Source organism: Schistocerca americana, chromosome 2, assembly GCF_021461395.2.
Source record: "Schistocerca americana isolate TAMUIC-IGC-003095 chromosome 2, iqSchAmer2.1, whole genome shotgun sequence".
Classification (NCBI taxonomy): domain Eukaryota; kingdom Metazoa; phylum Arthropoda; class Insecta; order Orthoptera; family Acrididae; genus Schistocerca; species Schistocerca americana.
The window spans coordinates 443,198,448-443,222,119 of record NC_060120.1 but is presented as its reverse complement, the minus strand read 5'-3'; the positions used below and the strand labels follow the sequence as shown (position 1 = coordinate 443,222,119).

At 43.9% G+C, this 23,672-nt stretch overlaps 1 protein-coding gene across 1 annotated transcript in view; it reads right to left on the bottom strand.

The window, feature by feature from the left end:
- The window catches only part of LOC124595986 (calpain-9-like), a 1,013,088-nt gene that overhangs the window by 32,323 nt on the left and 957,093 nt on the right, over window positions 1-23,672 (bottom strand). The window contains exons 7-8 of the mRNA XM_047134930.1: window positions 19,135-19,379; window positions 7,095-7,267 (exon numbers count right to left, since the gene is read on the bottom strand). Coding sequence (XP_046990886.1) covers window positions 7,095-7,267; window positions 19,135-19,379 — 418 coding nt within the window. The remainder of the gene's footprint in view (window positions 1-7,094; window positions 7,268-19,134; window positions 19,380-23,672) is intronic.

Sequence of the window (23,672 nt, the reverse complement as noted above, 5' to 3'; positions counted from 1 at the left end):
GAAAAGCAAAGGCTCGAGTTTCAGTCCGGCACACAGTTTTAATCTGCTAGGAAAGTTCTTGTTACTGCACTGCTTGCTTGCGCTCAGTTATGGTGGGTTTGAATAACGGAAGGTTTTAGTGAAAACTTTTTTTTATTGGTTTGGTTTAGTTGATTTCATTCTTCGGACGAGAATGAATAAAGTTTTCTATTCATATGGCTTGCACTCAGATTTGCCACTCCTATACCATTTTCACAAAATACATGGTAGAGAAATATTTGACGTAAAGGATTCATTTTGCAAAAACGTTTGTAATAATCAGACAGCGAGTTCAGTTTTTTTGATACAGTTTTTCTGTTTGCATGCAGTGCCGTCTGGATTATAGATGTATTTTATTCACTGCTGTTATTTTTCCAGAATAAAATTCTGTCGTCAGTTACACTATTAGGAAATTACACGAAATAAATTTCCTAATGGTGTAACTGACGACAGAATTTCATTCTGAAATTTATCAGCTAGTTAGTGAATTATATGTTAAAGGGAACATTCGCACGATTTAAATCGCAGTCATAAGGAACGAGTAAGATTTCTGTTTATGCATATTTCGTTACCTGCTTGTTTTGTGTGACAGTCTGTGTTGGCCAATTACAGGTTACTAAAGAACACAGTAGTTTAAACTTAATGAAAATGAGCGTATCAGGCTTCGCCACTACTAATGTTACAACTGAAATATTGCAGCTGTGGATATCACTATTCTCTCTCAGTCAGGTAAAGATCTTTTTGGTGTACAGCATATACTAAAACTGTTTTAAGTGAATATTCATCCATGGGAAAGAATACGCTAACCACAAAAAATTAGGTTACGTTTAAAATTTGCTTTGCTACATGCCAGACATTTTATGCTTGGAGCAAACGATAAAAGACTTTTGTGGCTGCATGTTTAATTCTTTTTTGAGGCGCTGACAGCTTTCGTAATAACTGATGAAGTTGATTTTGTTCCCTAGTGTTGTGTATGGAAAGATTTGTGACGTTCTTAAATTACGAAGGGTTATTTTCGGCAAATTTCATTAGTGAATGTAAATGTTATGATGATGCAGTCTGAATGCCTAACTCCTTGTGAAGAGGCGTCTAGAAGGTGACTGTAAGCGTGCACCAAATATTATTCTAATTGCTCGCTTTTATGCACTAAGTACGCACTTTCTAAGTAACGACCAGTCCAAAAATATGCAAATGTACCGTAAGACAATTAATGAGTGGAAATGTGCAAAATATGTTAAAATGTTGGTTTTCATTTACAGAATTATCAGTCTCCGAAGGGGAAAAGTTGCTGAACCCAGATGTTTGAATCTGAATAACAGGGTTGATGCAGTTCAAATTTCCATCAATATGTACATCAAAAAATTTGCAGCACTGAACCTTACTCACCGAGTCCTATTTGCGGCACTTTACCTTACTCACTGAGTCCTATTTATAGCATTAATTGTTAGTGTTTGCTTACTGAACAAAAGTGGTTGCACTACGCTTCGAAAGATCAGAAACGCTCTCCACCAGAGGCGACGACGCCGGCCACATGTGCCTATGGGACCTGTCCATAGTCAGTACCCGTGCCAAATATTTTTGTATGTGGTACTTTAATATGTACGCTCTTCAGTGTGTTAGTTGTTTTTTGCTTGCGCCTAACTGTCTTCCCAAAAACACGTCACATAATTTACTAAACGGTGTTTTCTGCATTGTCGTTACTGCACCCTGGACTACGGCTGTCAGTATTGGCTAACCGTTTTGCTTCCACAAATGTTCAAATGTGTGTGAATTCCTAACGGACCAAACAAAACACAAACCCATGCCCGAGGGGGGACTCGAACCTCCGGCAGGAGGGGCCGCGCAATCCGTAACAAGACGCCTCAAACCGCGCGGCCACTGAGCGCGGCTTGCGTCCACATATCCACACTTCTGACCTGCTGCCCGGGAGAAAATTAGCATTAATGGCTTACTCTGGCCACATGTACTTTGAATCACTAACCAACCTACAAACATACAAGTTGTAATAGCTGTAATTATTAGTCAGCAGATGACGTAAGTAGTGATGTAATGTTGTTCAGTGCGCCGTTCTCAGCCACCGATAGAAATATCTGCACTTACACCCATTACACCCAGTATACTATCTTGAGGTCACTAAACCAGATGACATGTATTCGACGTGCGAAACTACTCACCAGTTCTAACTCAGCTACAAGCCATCCAGTGCAGTAGAGAAACTAGTCAAATGTATGTAGGATATCCAAGGGGAGGAGGTGCTTTTCTGTTGGGTATTAGGGTATGTAGGAATTCTGGACAATGAAAATGTGGTGTCACCGCCAGACACCACACTTGCTAGGTGGTAGCCTTTAAATCGGCCGCGGTCCGTTAGTATACGTCGGACCCGCGTGTCGCCACTGTCAGTGATTGCAGACCGAGCGCCACCACACGACTGGTCTAGAGAGACTTACTAGCACTCGCCCCAGTTGTACAGCCGACGTTCATAGCAATGGTTCACTGACAAATACGCTCTCATTTGCCGAGACGATAGTTAGCATAGCCTTCAGCTACTTCACTTGCTACGACCTAGCAAGGCGCCATTACCAGTTAATATTGAAATTATAAAACATTTACCATCAAGAGCGATGTTCTCCAATTATGGATTAAAGTTAAGTATTCCACCAGTTACCTCCTGTTTTGCTAGTCTTATTTCTCTGACCTGTTCCAGACCTCACGCCAGTCTGCGTGTAATTAAACGCGTGCATTTCGGCCTCTAGCAACACTGTGTTGGCTCTTCTGCCAACACTTCAGAAATGTCAGCTGCAGTAGCCAAACAGAGCCGCACTATTCATATAGTGGCACAATTTATTATTGAGTTACATGCAGCAACCTCACTGTTGACACTCAGTGTAATGCTCAACTGCGAGAAAGAGTGGCTGAAAGTGAGATACGACGCACTGCAGCCAGTGAGGGCAATTAAACATACAGGAAAAAATTATTCACTGCCAGCAGACTTCACGCCAATACCGGAGAACACCACCTGCAGTCTTGATAAGTGCGTCACTTCGTCGAGGGAGAGAGCCCACAAGTTTCTTCGGGTATGCTATACTCAGGTGAAGCCACCCACTGGTGATAAGATATCGCAGAGCTACCAGTTTGTGGTTGTTACGTTTCACCTTCCGTTCCAAATAGTCCCAGAGATGTTCAGTGGGAACGGGTGATTTTGCGGATGAGCTGAGATGTGATAGGATGTCTTAATGTTCACTGAACCGGAAACATGTGCATGCAACCTGGTGAATACGGATATTGTCATCCTGTAAGATGGAGATGCTCACAGCATGCCCATGATGAAGATGTACATCTACATCTACATCTATACTCCGCGAGCCACCTTACGGTGTGTGGCGGAGGGTACTTATTGTACCACTTCTGATCCCCCCTTCCCTGTTCCATTCACGAATTGTGCGTGGGAAGAACGACTGCTTGTAAGTCTCCGTATTTGCTCTAATTTCTCGGATCTTTTCGTTGTGATCATTACGCGAGATATATGTGGGCGGTAGTAATATGTTGCCCATCTCTTCCCGGAATGTGCTCTCTCGTAATTTCGATAATAAACCTCTCCGTATTGCGTAACGCCTTTCTTGAAGTGTCCGCCACTGGAGCTTGTTCAGCATCTCCGTAACGCTCTCGCGCTGACTAAATGTCCCCATGACGAATCGCGCTGCTTTTCGCTGGATCATGTCTATCTCTTCTATTAATCCAACCTGGTAAGGGTCCCATACTGATGAGCAATACTCAAGAATCGGACGAACAAGCGTTTTGTAAGCTACTTCTTTCGTCGATGAGTCACATTTTCTTAGAATTCTTCCTATGAATCTCAACCTGGCGCCTGCTTTTCCCACTATTTGTTTTATGTGATCATTCCACTTCAGATCGCTCCGGATAGTAACTCCTAAGTATTTTACGGTCGTTACCGCTTCCAATGATTTACCACCTATGGCATAATCGTACTGGAATGGATTTCTGCCCCTATGTATGCGCATTATATTACATTTATCTACGTTTAGGGAAAGCTGCCAGCTGTCGCACCATGCATTAATCCTCTGCAGGTCCTCCTGGAGTACGTACGAGTCTTCTGATGTTGCTACTTTCTTGTAGACAACCGTGTCATCTGCAAATAGCCTCACGGAGCTACCGATGTTGTCAACTAAGTCATTTATGTATATTGTAAACAATAAAGGTCCTATTACGCTTCCCTGCGGTACTCCCGAAATTACCTCTACATCTGCCGATTTTGAACCGTTAAGAATGACATGTTGTGTTCTTTCTTCTAGGAAATCCTGAATCCAATCACAAACCTGGTCCGATATTCCGTAAGCTCGTATTTTTTTCACTAAACGTAAGTGCGGAACCGTATCAAATGCCTTCCTGAAGTCCAGGAATACGGCATCAATCTGCTCGCCAGTGTCTACGGCACTGTGAATTTCTTGGGCAAATAGGGCGAGCTGAGTTTCACATGATCTCTGTTTGCGGAATCCATGTTGGTTATGATGAAGGAGATTTGTATTATCTAAGAACGTCATAATACGAGAACACAAAACATGTTCCATTATTCTACAACAGATTGACGTAAACGAAATAGGCCTATAATTATTCGCATCTGATTTATGACCCTTCTTGAAAATGGGAACGACCTGCGCTTTCTTCCAGTCGCTAGGTACTTTACGTTCTTCCAGCGATCTACGATAAATTGCTGATAGAAAGGGGGCAAGTTCTTTAGCATAATCACTGTAGAAGGAAGGACGACAACTGGTCATCGAGAATTTTGAAATAATCGTCCCTGGTCATCCAGAATGGATCTGCACTCTGCAGCATAGTGTGCGCTGATATGAAGCTTCTTAGCAGGTTAAAACTATGTGCCGGATCGAGGCTCAAAATTGGGACCTTTCCCTTCTGCGGGCAAGTGCTCGACCTTGTGAGCTATCCAAGCCCGAGTCACAACCCGTTCTCGTACCTCCACTTCCGCCAGTATCTCATCTCCTACCTTTCAAACTTCACAGAAGTTCTCCTACGAAACTCACGGGACTAGTACGGCTGGAAGAAGGTGGGAGATGAGGGTAGTAGATGAGGTACGGTGGAAATGAAGCTGTGAGGACATTTCGTAAGTTGTGCTTGGATAGATCATGTGTTGGAGACTTGCCAGCGAAAGGGAAAGGTCCCGAGTTGAAGTATCAGTCTGGCACGCAGTTTTAATCTGCCAGGAAGTTTAACCATGGTTCGTGTTCACGGAAGCGTGAGTGAGTGGGCCCAAGCTCTGGTACAAAAATCGCCTCCAAAACCAGAGAAGCACCTCCGACTTAAATTATATCCACGCACTACGGATTAAACGATTCGTTGGGGCATTGGTGCAGTGGACGCATTACATCTGTTGTAAAGAGGCAACATCGCGACCCGTCGTGTCACGCCACACGCCTCCAGACAGCTACAGCCCAGTTTATGTGTTGCCTGGTCCACAGAAGACGTGCAGCTTTAGTACTATGAGCAATGTCCGTTTTCGAGGTATTCGACAATAAAGGTACAGTGTGTATGCCATTCCCTATTTACGGACAAAAGTAATTCCTGTTGGGTTGAAGGCGATTGTTATGACAAGGCATAGCATTCGTCAGCAGTCCTTGCCAGTAATGAACTTTTTACAACCAGTATTCTTAGGCCATGTTATATGTCTGTGAGTGGTACACCATTCCTTATACAAACGTTGGCCAGTCTGTGTAGACATACAAACAAATCGGGCAACATCGTTCACAGTGAGGACATGGGTATGTACAAGCATGATACATAACACAATCCTACGATTCTGTCACGACTTCACTTAGACCCATCTTACCAAAGCAATACCATACCCTGAACTGGCCAGTACGCACCACTTCACTACCATGACTTACGCCAGCTACCCAGAGTCACATGACGATCGGTAGCAGTTGTACACCACATATAGCTCTCCAAAACACTTTTGAGGGTTCGAGGATGTTATTAACACACCGTACGGAAAAAAACTTGAACCACGAAGGAACTAACCGAATGGAACGGAAATCGATATATGTAATGTATGTCATATACACAGGCAAATAAATGATTACAGTTTCAGAAAAATTGGATGATTGTTCCACCTCTTGCCCTTATGCAAGCAGTTATTTGGCTCGGCATTGATTGGCAGAATTATTGGATGTCCTCCTGAGAGGGTCCGTACCAGCTTCTGTGTAATTGGCGCGTTAGGTCATAAAAAAAACCCATAACGCTCCAGACATTCTCAGTTGGGGAGAGATCGGGCGACCTTGTTGGCCAAGGTAGGGTTTGGATAGCACGAAGACAAGGTGGTAGCAACTCTAGCCTTGTGCGCGCGGGCATTATCTTGCCGAAATGTTAGCCCAGGATGGATTGCCAGGAAGGGCAACAAAAGGAGGGTTAGAATACTGGGCAACAGTCAAGTTGGTGTCCGACCACTGTCCGTGGCTTGCCCAGATACGTCTGCACTGGTCATCGGGGTTCGTTTCGAAGCGGGACTCTTCACTGAAGACAGTTGGTGCACCAGTCAATGAGATTCCAGGCTGAATGCGTGTCCCACCTAGACAATGGTGGGATACCAACCCAACTGAGAACGTTTGGAGCATTATGGGCAGGGCCCTCCAACCGTCTCGGAATTTTGACGATCTAACGCGCCAGTTGGACAGAATTTGGCATGGTGTCCCTCAGGAGGACACACATCAACTCTGTCAGTCAATGCCAAGCCGAATAACTGCTTGCATAAGAACCAGAGGTGGACCAACACGTTTTTAAATTGCTCAGTTTGTGAAGTTCTTTTCTTGAACAGATCATCCAATTTTTCTGAAATTGTAATCATTTTTTCGTCTGTACGTATACATAACATCTACAGATTTCCTCCCCATTCGGATAACTCGTTCGTTGTGCGTTTTTTTTTTTTTTTTTTGTCCTTTAAGTGTAAAGTGTATTTTGTACGGCGAGTTTGTGTGTCTGCGTCGTAGCATTCGTTTTATCACGTTTCTGCTGACTGCAGCGGAACAGGAAGACAAAGGGGTCCTCACCGGCGAAGTGCGGCCCGCCGCCGGCGTTGTATCCGGGCCGCCAACGCCTGCGCGCCAGCACGGCGCGCCACGGCTGCTTCGAGTGCAGCGCCGGCTCGCTCATCCAGTCGTCCGGCCCGATATGCACCAGGTCCAGGTGCGTGAAGTGCCGCGCGAAGTCCTCGAACGACATCCTGCAACAGCACAGCGCAGTCAACACTCACCGTGCGCCCCGGGGCACAGCGTACACTACATAACAGTTTGGGAAAAATGACATACTGCCCGTTTTCACCATTGTTTTAATATACCGCGTTGGTACACTTGAATTGCAGCTACTTGCAGAGGTCCATCGTGGGTACGTAATTATCATATGCAGCAAAAGTTTGTAGATATTCCAATGCGTCAATGCGGAACCGAATTACGCTGGAGAAAAAATTATTTCAGATTGTCGCGACAAGGTGCAAATCTGGCTTCGGTATGACGTCCACGCTCTCATTTGACAATGCATAATGTGAGTGAACAGCACGGATATCGAAAAGAGAGACCATTCACGGTTAGTGAAACTATTTTATGTGCACGGCGGCAATTGCAGTGCTGCATTCAGAGAGTATTCGAAGACTGAAAAGTCTGAGGAGAGACTCGATGTCAACAAATGGTTTAAAGAAGAAGACAATGAAATTCGAAACACAGCTGAGCTCGACGTGTCATCTGGAAGATGGTGTCTTATCCCAATGGAAGTTATCTGAGAGGTTTCGTTGCTGTAACTGGTCATGCAGCACGTCCCCAGGTAGAGCTAGTGCTCATGCAGTGTCACGAGAATTGTCCATCCCGTGGTCAAGAGTACAGAAAGTTTTGCAGTTTGTTTTACACTGGTTCCTGTACGAGATATAAATGATGCAGCAACAGAAACATCATGATCCGCAGAAATGTTCTGAATTTGCTCTTTGGTCTCTTGCACAGATCGAAGTTGATGACATGTGGTCGGGCAATATTCTACGGACTGACGAGGCACGTTTTACACAACAGGGTGAGGTGAATAGACAGAACTGCCGAACTTGGGCTACTGTTAAACCGCGCATTGTGCACGAAGAGCCATTGCACTTGCCGTATGTGACCGTGCGGTGTGGATTCACAAGCAGCTTTATCCTCGGTCCTTTCTTCTTTGGAATACAACCAGAGGCCCTGTCGCGTGTGCAGTGATGTATGCACATCATTGAGACCTCCTTGTACAGCGTCTGATTTCTACTTTTAAAGAGTGCAACTGTCTGTAAAACATTATTTTCATGCAAGAAGGGACAATACCTCGTATCACTCGCCCAGTATACCTGTTTAATACAATCTCCCTCCAGAGGGTTTCTAGATGCATGGCCTGCAACATTCCCTGATCTGAAACCATGTGAGTTTTGACTCTGGGGATATGTAATAGAAACTGTTTACCAGGAACACGTTCGCTCTCTTCCTGATCGTAATTCCAGTATAAACGTGCACGATGCTCAGATTCCACTGGGAAAGTTGCGAGCAACTGTTCATCTGTTGGCTTTACGGATGCAACGTCTCGTCGATATCTCCAGTGCTCATACTGAACAAACTGTGTAAGCGGCAGTTAATAATAAAACCAACATTACGCCTTTCTCACTTGTTTGACCTTTTCTGCCCGCATACTGTTCCTAATCCATTGGATATGGAAACATTTCTGTACGTCTTTCTTGTATTCACGGAGTCAGATTTGTACATGGTGGGAAAACTGCAACACTTTATTTTTTCTGCGCATATCGCATTAGAATATCTACCAAGTTTCGTTGCTGTACAACGCTCGACCTTTCACAGTAGCTGCACAACTAATTACAACCACCCGGTACCTAACTGCTCGTTTAAAGTGTCCATATCATCACGTGCATATGAGCCGCTCCCCCAAGCACACCACCCATTCTCCCTCTGTGTTCCTCATTGAAACTTTTAAAATTCTTGAAGTTTTTAATAATTGTATACAAAATAATATCACATTTCTCTAACGAATATAACTAAAAATCTGGCAAAGTATATACTCCTTTCGCGAATATAAACATGTATGAATCGACAAAGAAACGAAATAAAACGTTGACCTATATAGTACCTGCTGCGTTCAGTATTATGGACAACGCACTGGAAACGATACGTTGCCGATTTACGATGCATGTCGTTACTCGTTAGATTTTGTAATGATTCTTTGTCGCTTGTTTTTATCTATTGGCAATCTGAAGACCACTTTGTAGTCGAAATAGGTTACGGTATTGTGAAATGCTTATGATATGATGGTTAAGAACAGATAACGGTTCCACGCATGAAGTGGCCAGATCGTACTCTTTGCTTGAAACTCATACAAGGGAAAGTTGTGGGAAAAGTTGGCGTATTGTTCAACAAGCCAAGCATGCAGCTATGAGTTGGCTGGGTAAGACCGCGTCAACTACAAAGCGTTACTCCCTATTTTTCGTAGTTTGAGTAGAGAAAGCGATAACGGAACGTATGTCCGCGGGCAGCAGCGATGGTTTTTGGTGTAACGTTAGTGAGTTACCTGTTGGCTTCATGAAAAGGGAAAACGTCGAAGGTAAAGGGAACCCAACATGCTTATAAGACACTACATAATGCGTATAACGGAATACCATGCCTTACCGAAGGAAATACTAATATCTCCAGAAAGAAAAGCAAGATTGAAAGTACTTCATGTAAGCATTCTACAGCAGATTTACGTAATTGTGCTAAGAGACAAATCATGGAATGACTAACTACATTGAAACTTAATTGCTTTCGCCCCTCAAAAATGGCTTCAAAGACATCAAAGATTTTATTTCAGGGCAATTCTGTTTTAATAAGGTACCGGAATAGACAAGGAGAAAACTGTGACAATAGGATATAATTGGCAATTGGACTATTGTTATGAAAGGGAACATCAGACTTCAAGCGTGTATCGATTTCGATACTTGAAATTATGTTCTTTCATTACATGGCGAATCACTGCTGCCAACGTGACATTAACATATCCTAATAAGTGTTAATTGTTGTGCCTTGTCTCCTGTAAGCAATGTGCAGAATTTTATAAGAAAACATATGCTAAATACCTCCTTTTCATGACAGCCGTTATTCCCTCGTGACTAAAATCAGGGTAAACATACTTGGAACACAGCAAATCATTATTCTTCATATTCCTAGCACTTTTATTTTAGGACCTACAAAAATAAGATCTTATACTTTTGCCGTAGATGTCTTGAATGAAAAGCACCAGATCATTTTGTAAAATTGTGCGATGATTACTACGCAACACATGCTTTGGTGGAAGATGAATCTGAAAATACAGCAATAGCAAGTAGGCAAATGAAAAGTATTTCTAATTCGAGGCTGAATCGGCAGAATAGAGTAGCACAGCTAACAGATGATGAATGTCGTGACATCACCACCGAAAACAGTTGCACAAAACAGCCAGAAAGCATCGTGGTCCGCAGAGGAAAGAAAACTGCATTTTGTATTTTTGCTGCAACGTGAAGTTCACTGCAGTAGCAACAGAAAATTACTAAAAACAGACTAATGAACTACCTGGAGATGCATAGCAGCACAGTTCGGTTTCCAAGGTAGAAGACGTTCAGAATCAATTACAGAAGAGATTACGAAAGTGGTACTTATAGCACTATGCAAAGATAACTGCGTCAGAAGCATACCGAATGATTCGAAAAGAAAGAACAGATTTCAGTGGTTTATTGCAGACAAACTATAAAAGGTAGAAACACATTGCGCATGTCACTGGATAGAAGACACAGATGCGCTGTTTTTTTGTAGCATTGTGGTGACTACACCATAAGAGAAATAATTTTGTATGTTGGAATTTGGGCGAAATCGATCGATCGTTCAAGTGCAACTTGCATTCCACCGTCCATCCAGCCATTTCTGAACATTTATGACTGGCATACAAAATTCTTGAAAGTTGGTTGCCTATGCAAAAGAAAGAACTGGTCGACCACGCCCGTCTGATCAAAAATGTCGAGCGTGTCCGAGATGCGTTCACACGGAGCAATCGGAAGTCCACGAGACTGGCAGGCCAGAAACTTCAACTTCCTCGAACAACGGTACGGCGAGTTGTGAAACGACGCCTGCATAAGAAGCAGTTACTGCAGCTGTTATGTCCAGACGACCACATCAGAAAGTACGAATTTTGCGTTTGAGTTCTCCAGGGTATGGCAGAGGACACTGTTTTCCAAACGATTCATCTTTTCAAATGAATCGACGTTTTATCTATCGGGTACAGTAAACCGCCACAATGTAAGAATTTGGGGGTCACAAAATCCTGTTGTCGTTATCGAACATGAAAGAGATTCAAGGAAACTGAATGTGTTTTGTAGCATTTGTGTTCACAACTTTTATGGACCTTAGCTATTATGCGGAGGAAACTGTCACAGAAATGTCATACCTGGACATGCTGCTAAGTTGGTTGTTTCCTCAACATCAAGAAGATTCCACTGATTTCTTTTTTATTAATGACGGCACCACGCCTCATTTTCACCTTGAGGTGCGGTGTTATCTCAACATCACCTCCCGACAAAGTTGGACTGTAAGAGGTGGACAACAAGATCTTGTTCATTGCTTTTGGCCTCCCAGGCCAAAGACCTAACACGTTGCTATTTTTTCAGTGGGATGTATAAATGACAGATTCCTGGTCCCCATCTATGGCAGCTAATCTTAAAGAGCTGAGCAATCGAATTGTTGAAACTGTTGATCCATTAAGAAGGGACCTGCTGCATCGTGTATGGAATGAAATGGACTACCGTTTTAGCGTTTCTCGAGCAACGAATGATGCTCATGTTGAATATGGGGTATAGTGTCTGTGCGAACATAAAATTTGGGTGCTTCCTCTATCCAGTGACAAGTTCAATGTGTTTTTATCTTTCCTAGTTTGAAACAAAGAACTGAAATCTGCTCTTCCTTTTTGAATAACCCTGTATTTTTAGACCTATTGTAGGGATCTGACTCTGGTCATAAAACTTTACTAAATAGGACAGAAATATCTGGAGTAAGTTACGACCCTACAAATGTACTTCAGAATGCTAAGTATCGCTCCCGTACGGACCGCGAAGACAAAATTATGCTAATTAATGGGCGCACAGAGGCATTTAGGCAGTGATTTCATCACACTCTGTACGTGATTGGAGTGGGAAGGAATCGTAACATGTGGTACAATGATTAGTACCCCCTGGCATGAGCTTCAGAGTCGTTTGCACAGTACGCATGTAGACGTAGATGTAAAATGGTCTGATAACTAGTTTCAATCGTACCTGGAAATTAGAGTTTAATGGATAGAGACAACACAGGGCTAAAATAAAATGAAAATTGCAGAAAAGTTTACAATATCAAAAACAACTTCATGTGGCACTGCATTTGTACAGCAGCTTTAGAACTGAATTTTTCCTAACATACATGTATGAGACGAATAAAAAGTTGCCTTTTGAGTGTGATGTTGCTGCATATAAGCAACTCAACGCGACTCCGGTGTGGGTATGTATACAGAGGTGTCAATACTCATAGGATACCGATATGCACAGGGTACGAAAGGGCAGCGCTTCAGCGGAGCAGTCATTCGTCTCAGGAGATTACTGTGAAGAGGTTTCCCACGCGATTGTGACCGCACGACGGGAACTGACAGACTTTGATAGCGGAATGGTAGTTGGAGCTAGTCGCATGGGACGTACCATTTCGGACATCGTTAGGCAATCCAATATTCCGAGATCCACAATGTCAAGAGCATGCCTAGAACACCAAATGTTAGGCATTACCTCTCACCACGGACAACGCAGTGGCCGACGGCCTTTACTTAACGACGGAGAGCAGCGGCGTTTGCGTAGAGTTGTCAGTGTTAACAAACAAGCAACACTGCGTGGAATAACTACAGAAATCAACGCGGGATGTACGACGACCGTAAGCGTTAGGACAGTGCGGCAAATTTGGCGTTAATGGGGTAATGCAGCTGACCACCTACCCGAGTGCCTTTTCTAAGAGCATGACATCATTTGCAGCGCCTCTCCTGGGAGAGGGTAGACGCTAGACATCTGGAAAACCGTTACCTGGTAAAATGAGTCCCGATTTCAGTCGGTAAGAGCTGACGATAGGATTCGATGTTAGCGCAGACCCCACGAAACCATGGACCGAATTTGTCAACTACATTTATGGGACATAATCGAGAGGTCAGTTCGTGCAAAACATTCTGCACCGGCAACACTTTCGCAATTATGGACGGCTATAGAGGCAACATGGCTCAGTATTTCTGCAGGGGACTTCAGACGGCTTGTTGAGTCCACACCACGTCGAGTTGCTGGGCAAGGGGCTAGTGTTGCCTTCGATTGGAAACTTTTTTATTGCCCCTTATAAATGATTTTTCAGATAATGTTACACGTGAGGGAAGGAAATTTTTTCCGAAGACAGATAAAACGTCATAACTGCTACCACAGAATACAAATGTAGCAGTCAAGTACGATTATGATCTGTTAATATACAAGAAATTGACATTAAACATTGACAGGGCTGGCCATGCGTTTTTGACGGCGGTACTACGACATAGAGATAGTGACGCGTCTTCATCGTGGCGCAATGTAAAGGGTGCAGTACAACGGCCGCCTCATGCCGCCAATCTTGATCCAGCGCTCGGTGAGAGAGGGCTGTCCTCTGTTAGCGATACTGTACGCCTTCGCTTTGGAACCGCTCTCTGTGGCTTCCGACAACGCCCGGCGGGTATGAGACTTGGCAGACACACTTTGTGGTACAGTGCTTATGCCGACGATCTGGTATTCCTCCTCCTTCGTTGTGGAAATTATATCTGCGCAGCATTGGCGTGGTTAGCGGTTTAAGGCACGGTAGTCTCAATGTCCAAAAATCTTACGCTCTGCCTACAGGTAAGGGACTGTCCGATGGGTGCATCACCCCCGTACCAGTGACACGATACGTTGCTCGGGCATTGATTTCACAACTAACCTGGCTCTCTGAATAGCCATCAACTGCAGGCATCTATTAAATCAGATCAGAGCAGCGCTAACCGACCGTCGTCTTTGGACTTCTGCAACGGACGCGATATGTGAATGTCTGTTTGGCACCCCGCATTCCCCATATTGCGCAAATGTTCCAATCCCGCCATGTCTTGTTCGCCACATGGCGGCTTCTGGACTCTTTGTTAGTATGCTCATGCTTTTTAAGATCCGCTACGAGTTTGTGACGCTCTTGAGGTACGGTGGAGGCTTAGGGCTCTTTCATGTTCAAGGCAGCAAACGCCGTGTTTATAAGCTCTCACAGGAAGATGTGGTAACGTTGCTCGACATGTCTTACAAACCTGTCTTGGCCAATTCTTCCTTGAAGTTATATCTGCAGCGCACTATTGCCCACTCACTTGACATTGTTGAGGACAATATACACCAACCTGCAATTAAGGCGCCGAAGGTGATTAAAACGAAGTACCCCAATATAGAGTGGTGTGTTGTGTGGCACGCGGTGAAAGGCGCCACTCTTGATATGGACGTCCAGTCCTCTTTTTTTGTATGTCCGTCCTTTGTTACATGACTGTTAACGGGAAGCAGATGTGCCAGTCTCGTCTATATGAAATTAAACTCGTGGACTCTATTGTGTTAACCTGAAGAGTGATGGATAAGGATGACCATCGCCTTGTCAGCGGATCGGCGAGTGATGTTTGGCATTTGGTGGGCCAGATGTTGACTTTCCTCACACGTGTGACTCCCGACCGATAGCTGCATAATCGCTCCTCTTCCCACATGATGAGTATTTTCCGAAAGGAAAAACGAATTCTGTGACATGAGTCCGCGGCCAGGCCGTCCACTACTGGTTCGGTGGCGGTGAGAAGATAGACCTCAATTTTTGACACTACTCAAACGAACGACGCTGTGCGATCGTACGGAACCACAAGTATACCAACAATATTTCTTAAATTTTCTCTGGAGCGCTTTACGTAACCTGGCCCGGACTGTCCACGACAGGAGAAGTTGAACGTACAACCGCTTTTGTTAGTACTGAACTGTCAGTGGTGACACATTACTACGGGAAGATATGCATCGATAATTCCGCAGCGAGTAGCTCTATGCAGCGTCTTCAAATGGCTCTAAGCACTATGGAACTTAACATCTGAGGTCATCAGTCCCCTAGACTTAGAACTACTTAACCTAGCTAACCTAAGGAGATCACACAAATTCATGCCTGAGGCGGGATTCGAACCTGCGACAGTAGCAGCAGCGCGGTTCCGGACTGAAGCGCCTAGAAGCGCTCGGTCACAGTAGCCGGCGCAGCGTCTTCACGTCTTAAAAAGACGACCTCTTTTATATTTCTTCCTGTTTGGCAGCCGACGAGGACCAGGTTTCACTTACCTTCCCCTCGCTATTATGAGGCATGCCAAAGCACGAGCTTTTGTAATACGTTGGTGATGGTACAAAATAATAGTAATAATAATAATTATTATTATTCTAATTATTAGTATTATTAGTATTACTCTTTTCTTCTTTCTCTTTCCATGGATCGTGTGCCCTCCATCCTTCTTAGTTCTGAGGGGGAGAACGGGACATTGTGCCCAGGACTGGGTTTGCGACCCCTCCCCATTTTGCCCCCACCACCCACTTTTTCAGAAATTAAAAAAAAATGGCGGTTAAGGGAATCGTTCTAGAGAAGTGTAGAATCCGGTTTCGAATCCCACAAATTTTCACATGTCACCGTTGCATTTAATGCAGTGGCCGCATACAAATGGTGTCTGTTGTTACGGACATTACCGAAAGAATACACACCACACACATAAAAAATTGTCGTCTGGTTTAACAAAAGAAATAAGAACTACTTTTGTTTTAGTTGTCTCGTTGATTTCCTCGGGCATATTATCGCACTATTTATTTCTCTAGTAGAAAGCACTGTTTCAGTGGATATGTTGTGACAGTCCAAAATTTTTACCAGATCTGGTCTCGAAACTGGACTTTCTGATTTTCAGTAAAAGCAGAAAAAGCGAGTTCGAGTCTCGGTAAAGCATAGTTTTTCTTTTGTCAAGACACATTCATAGCAATGCGACCTCAGGGTTTCTGAACGGCTTGTACTGATATAATTTCATATCCCATGCCTCCTTAGTTCTGAAGAGAATTGAACAGAAGGTGGAGGATATGCTGAGTTGTTTGGCTTCAGAAAGGGATTGGGAACAAGAGAGGCGATTCTGGCACTGAGACTCGTTATCGAAAAGCAATTACAGAAAAATAAATCAACTTATATTGCCTTTGTAGACATGGAAAAGCCATTTGATAACGTTATCTGGCAAGAGATGTTCAGAGTGCTGAGGAAAAGTGGAATAAAGTACAAAGACATCGGTGTGATACTCAGCTTCTATAAGAATGAGGTGGCAGTGATTAGGAACTGTCAGCATGAGCAAGAAGCAAATATTAGAAAAGGGGTAAGGCAAGGATGTTCTCTCTCTCCTCTTATATTCAATGCTTACATCCAGGAAGTTATAGACCAAGTTCGAGAAACTACTGAGGTGGGGATCAAAATTAATGGGCAGAAGATAGACATGCTACGTTATGCAGATGATATTGCTATAGTCACGGAGACAAAAGAAGATCTAGAGGAAGTCCTCAGAACAATGGAAAAAATTCTATGCAATCTGTATGGAATAATAAACAAGACAAAGACTAAAGTGATGGTATGCAGTACAGGAGCAGAATATGAACCTTTGAGAATGAGAATTGGAAGAGAGGAGCTGGAAGTGATACAGGAATTTACTTACCTGGGAAGCAAAATCACAAAAGATGGTAGAAGCCGGAAAGAAATTGCATTTGATCGGAGAAGGAACTTACTCGCTAGTAACATCAGTCTGAAAATAAGGAAACGTATCACGAAAGGTTTCGTTTGGAGTGTGGCCCTATACGGATGTAAGACTTGGACAATTGATAGAGAAGAGAGAAGACGGCTAGAGGCGCCGGAGATGTGGTGCCATAGAAGGATGATCAAGATCAGCTGGAGAGACAAAGTAACAAATGAGGAGGTGCTTAGAAGAGTACATTAAACCAGATCTCTGTGGAGGCACATCCGAACAAGAAGAGACAAACTTGTAGGGCACATCCTACGACACAACAACATCATTGCAACAATAGCAGAAGGAGCTATTGAGGGAAGGAATCGGCGGGGGCGACCTAGGATATCATACATGCAACATATCATGAATGACGTTGGATGTAAGACATACGTGGAAATGAAGAGGAAGGCAGACAGAAGAGAGGAATGGCGCTCAGGGTTGAACACTAAAAGAGAAAGAGATGCCTTCTTATTGATTTCATACCCATAGAGCAAAGAAGGGAAAGCAGAAAGGTGGAAGGAGTATATAGAGGGTCTATACAGGGGCGATGTTCTTGAGGACAATTTTACGAAAATGGAAGAGGAGGTAGATGAAGATGAAATGGGAGATATGATACTGCGTGAAGAGTTTGACAGAGCACTGAAAGACCTAAGTCGAAACAAGGCCCCGGGAGTAGACCACATTCCATTAGAACAACTGACAGCCTTGGGAGAGCCAGTCCTGACAAAACTCTACCATCTGGTGAGCAAGATGTATGAGACAGACGAAATTCCCTCAGACTTCAAGAACAATATAATAATTCCAATCCCAAAGAAAGCAGATGTTGACAGATGTGAAAATTACCGAACTATCAATTTAAGAAGTCATGCCTGCAAAATACTAACAAGAATTCTTTACAGACGAATGGAAAAACTGGTAGAAGCTGACCTCGGGGAAGATCAGTTTGGATTCCGTAGAAATGTTGGAACACGTGAGGCAATACTGACCCTACGACTTATCTTAGAAGAATGATTAAGGAAAGGCAAACCTACGTTTCTACCATTTGTAGACTTAGAGAAAGCGTTTGACAATGTTGGCTGGAATACTCTCTTTCAAATTCTAAAGGTGATAGGGGTAAAATACAGGGAGCGAAAGGCTATTTACAATTTGTACAGAAACCAGATGGCAGTTATAAGAGTCGAGGGACATGAAAGGGAAGCAGTGGTTGGGAAGGGAGTGAGACAGGCTTGTAGCCTATCCCCGATGCTATTCAATCTGTATATTGAGCAAGCAGTAAACGAAACAAAAGAAAAGTTCGGAGTAGCTATTAAAATAAATGGAGAAGAAATAAAAAGTTTAAGGTTCGCCGATGACATAGTAACTCTGTCAGAGACAGCAAAGGACTTGGAAGAGCAGTTGAACGGAATGGACAGTGTCTTGAAAGGAGGGTATAAGATGAACATCAACAAAAGCAAAACGAGGATAATGGAATGTAGTCGAACTAAGTCGGGTGATGCTGAGGGAATTCGATTAGGAAATGAGACACTTAAAGTAGTAAATGAGTTTTTCTATTTGGGGAGCGAAATAACTGACGATGGTCGAAGTCGAGAGGATATAAAATGTAGACTGGCAATGGCAAGGAAAGCGTTTCTGAAGAAGAGAAATTTGTTAACATCGAGTATAAATTTAAGTGTCAGGAAGTCGTTTCTGAAAGTATCTGCATGGTGTGTAGCCATGTATGGAAGTGAAACATGGACGATAAATAGTTTGGACAAGAAGAGAATAGAAGCTTTCGAAATGTGGTGCTACAGAAGAATGCTGAAGATTAGATGGGTAGATCACATAACTAATGAGGAGGCATTGAACAAAATTGGGGAGAAGAGGAGTTTGTGGCACAACTTGACTAGAAGAAGGGATCGGTTGGTAGGACATGTTCTGAGGCATCAAGGGATCATCAATTTAGTATTGGAGGGCAGCGTGGAGGGTAAAAATCGTAGAGGGAGACCAAGAGATGAATATACTAAGCAGATTCAGAAGGATGTAGGCTGCAGTAGATACTGGGAGATGAAGGAGCTTGCACAGGATAAGGTAGCATGGAGAACTGCATCAAACCAGTCTCAGGACTGAAGACCACAACAACAACAACAACACCCATGGATTCACATGCACGCACACACACATATGTTCTAGATTTTTGTGTTGTCTGAATTTCCTCGGCACAGGTAAACAGCGAGTACTGACCAGAACTCGCCGTCGTTGCGCACGCGCACGGACAGCAGCTCCTTGTCGCGCTCGGAGAGGCCGTCCCACTCCCAGGAGCGCTCGCTCCAGGGCCCCGTCCACTCGCCGCGCCCCCACGGGTTGCGCAGGCGTACCAGCGGCGTCTCGCCGAGCGGACCGCGCACGCGCGCCAGCCCCGTCACGCTGTACGCGTGCTGCGTCACCAGCCCGTTGCGCAGCCGCAGCTGCCGCCGGCTCTCCTTCTCCTGCACATTCTCACTCTGTCAGCTTACATTCCTCCTTCACGCTACATGCAGACATCTACGTACTCCTAGCATACAACAACTCATTGTGCTTACAAGTTAGAGAAGTCAATTAGTTTGTCAGTTACAGGTTTCAGAGATCTTTTAAACGATTCTTTCATCAAATTAGGTGTATCGAATCAGTTTACAGGACATGTATACATGATTTATGTTAACGTTAATGAACACATTAATTTTTTAGTCCAACTCATGCAACTACACTACTGGCCATTAAAATTGCTACACCACGAAGACGACGTGCTACAGACGCGAAATTTAACCGACAGGAAAAAATGCTGTGATATGCAAGTGATTAGCTTTTCAGAGCATTCACACAAGGTTGGCGCCGGTGGCGACACCTACAACGTGCTGACATGAGGAAAGTTTCCAACAGATTTCTCATACAAAAACAGCAGTTGACTGGCGTTGCCTGGCGAAACGTTGTTGTGGTGCCTCGTGTAAGAAGGAGAAATGCGTACCATCACGTTTCCGACTTTGATAAAGGTCGGATTCTTGCCTATCGCGATTGTGGTTTATCGTATCGCGACATTGGCGCTCGCGTTGGCCGAGACCCAATGACTGTTAGCAGAATATGGAACCGGTAGGTTCAGGAGGGTAATACGGAACGCCGTGCTGGATCTCAACGGCCTCGAATCACTAGCAGTCGGGATGACAGGCATCTTATCCGCATGAATGTAACGGATCGTGCAGCCACGTCTCGATCCCTGAGTCAACAGATGGGGACGTTTGCAAGACAATAACCATCTGCACGAACAGTTCGACGACGTTTGCAGCAGCATAAACTATCAGCTCGGAGACCATGGCTGCGGTTACCCTTGACGCTGCATCACAGACAGGAGCGCCTGCGATGGAGTACTCAACGACGAACCTGGGTGCACGAATGGCAAAACGTCATTTTTTCGGATGAATCCAGGTTCTGTTTACAGCATCATGATGGTCGCATCCGTGTTTGGCGACATGCGGTGAACGCACATTGGAAGCCTGTATTCGTCATCGCCGTACTAGCGTACCACCCGGTGTGATGGTATGGGGTGCCACTGGTTACACGTCTCGGTCACCTCTTGTTCGCATTGACGGCACTTTGAACAGTGTACGTTACATTTCTGATGTGTTACGACCTTGGATCTACCCTTCAATCGATCCCTGCGAAACCCTACATTTCAGCAGGATAATGCACGACCGCATGTTGCAGATCCTGTACGGGCCTTTCTGGATACAGAAAATGTTCGACTGCTGCCCTCGCCAGCACATTCTCCAGATCTCTCATCAATTGGAAAGTCTGGTCAATGGTGGCCGAGCAACTGGCTCGTCACAATACGCCAGTCACTACTCTTGATGAACTGTGGCATGGTGTTGAAGGTGGATGGGCAGCTGTACCTGTACACGCCATCCAAGCTCTGTTTGACTCAATAACCAGGCATCTCAAGGCCGTTATTACGGCCAGAGGTGGTTGTTCTGGGTACTGATTTCTCAGGATCTATGCACCCAAATTGCGTGAAAATATAATCACATGTCAATTCTAGTATAATATATTTGTCCAATGAAAACCCGTTTATCATCTGCATTTCTTCTTGGTGTAGCAATTTTAATGGCCAGTAGTGTACACTTAACAACTAGATTATTTTTCTAAACTGGCTGACAGCTAACTGCCCAGGTGAAATGGTTTCAAGTTAAATTTAAAACTTTTCTCCTCCTGTAAGTCATTTTATGTTATTGGGCAAATGATCCAAATTTTTGTTGCTGCATATTTGAACTCCTTTCTGAGCCACGGACGGCTTTAATAACAGATAATAACGGACACTTTCCCCTCTAGTGTTGTAGGGATGAACATGACTGTTATTCTCTGTTGTTATGGCTTATTTATGACTAATTTCATTAGCGTATATAATATATATGCCCTTGGGTGGCCTGAGCGAGGCATGTCATTGGCTGTTCCTGTCTCTCTGTATCTCCTCCATGTCCGAACAACAACGCTTTGGTTCACTCCGAGACGCCTGGACTCTTCCCTTGTTGAGAGCCCTTCCTGGCACAAGGTAACAATGCGGACACGATCGAACCGCGATATTGACCGTCTAGGCATGGTTGAACTGCAGACAACACGAGCCGTGTACCTCCTTCCTGATGGAATGACTGGAACTGATCGACTGTCGGGCGCTGCTCATGCATGGTTGTTTACATCTTTGAGCGGGTTTAATGGCATCTCTGAACAATCAAAGGGACTGCGTCTGTGAAACGATATCCACAGTCAACGACTATCTTCAGGAGTTCTGGGAACGGGGGTGATGCAAAACTTTTTTGATGTGTGTACGCAGACCGTGTGTGCAATCTTGTTCGAATTTCAGAGAACAACAGATCAGTTTGTTCAGTCAGTCGATATCATACGAGCAGCAATTTTTTCAAGACTTTCTACACCACTCATGAATATTGTTGCTAAAGAAAACTATGATTGCTGTTGTGATCTTCAGCCCGAAGACTGATTTGATGCAGTTCTCTACGCTAGCCTATCTCGTGTAAGCCTCTTCATCTCTGCGTAGATTACTGCAACATGGATCCTCTGAACATGTTTTTTTCGTTCTCATTTCCTTCCATTATCGTATTAACTCCTCTTTGTAGCCTCAGAAGCAAGAAACATCGGTGCTGAATGTAGCGCAAAGCACACCAGAACAATATAGTAGATGTGCTAGATCCCAGACACAGTATTACTTGCTTCTTTTCATATGAACACCTCTCCAGCAAATTAATCGGATCTACAAGAAGGCCGTATAGGGCTTTACGTCCCGTCCATTCTGATTTATTAGTTTATTTACGGTTCGCATAAACACTTGGACGTATATGGTACACTGGACAATTAAATAACTCGAGATGAGGAGCAAAGAAAACAAGTAAATTATGTTTAAGTGCATTAGATATAAAATATGCAGTAAAATGAACAGCATAATGTGTGATGTAATGGACTATAAAATAACCAGTAAAATGAGCTGTGAGGAGAGCCAATGAAGGAGCAATAAGCTGCACATTAAGATTGTAAGAAATGAAACACCCACAGCTGTTCTTATGCTCTCATTTATTCTGTAGCTACTTCAGTACTCCATCTTCAGGCCTTAATTGATGCCGAAGGTGTTATCACGATCCATATATACGATGCATCAGTGGCCAACAGCTGTTTTACGCAGGCTACCTGTAACTGTCATGTCTCTCCAACCATCAACTGTCAACAGGCGGCTGTAGGTGTTTCACTTCTTACAACAGTGAACGGCCGTAATCCCCCAGACCTCCTGGCACAAGGACGAACATACAGAAACTTGCACATCAAGATGTCATTGGCGACGTTCAAATTCGACATGAGCGAGACTCCAGAATGGCCGAGTCCATTTGAAAGGTACGGTCCCATCAGCCTAAAGTAACTGAGAGAAACCCCGCAAATTCTTATCTGGATTAGAATCCGACTCTTCTCGAGCCCATGTCTAGCACCTAATCACCACGTGACTTCGTTTCTTCCTCTTTTCGTGTTGGTCATCTTAGGACCACGTTAATTCACGTCATCTTAGATTCTGCTCTTTCTCCTTGTCCAATATTCTTTCACTCTGTTTTCCAGAAACTGTAGTATTTGCTGGGTTAACCTCACTTGGTCCGTTCTAAGGACGTGTCTGAAGAACACGTTCCTCTTTTTCCTGATGATGTCCGAGATTATCTTTGTGTCAGTTCTTGAATCGCTCGTCTTCTAAACTGACCATCTTCTGTTCTTCGAAGTCCCAATATCCTCCTAAGAACCTTTCGTTCCACCAGTTCTAGTCTCTTAAGTACTCCTGTCCTTACCAGGTTAAGAGATTCTCTGCGTGTAAGGCTTCAGTGCAGATCACTGTCTCCTAATGTCTCTGTTTTAAATTGATCTAAATATTGGTCTCATCATAGACTCACATAGTTAATTTGCATTCCAAATTCATTTTCTGTATTCGTGCTCATATTTCTTCCGTTTCTGTCAGCCCAGTTTCTATCCATTCCCTCAGGTGTTGCAATCTCTCCACCTTCTGAATTTTTCCTCCTTCTATTTTCGTCCATATAGTAGTTGTCTCGAACTCTGTCATATATTGTGCCATCTCGATAGGGATCTGTTCGCCTGCTTTAGTCGCTTGTCTCAGTAATTACGTGATTTGTTTAGCCGCCTCTTCTAATCGTTCCTACAATATCATACTGTCATCTGCGAATGGTAGACAGTCCACCAATATTCTTTTTTCT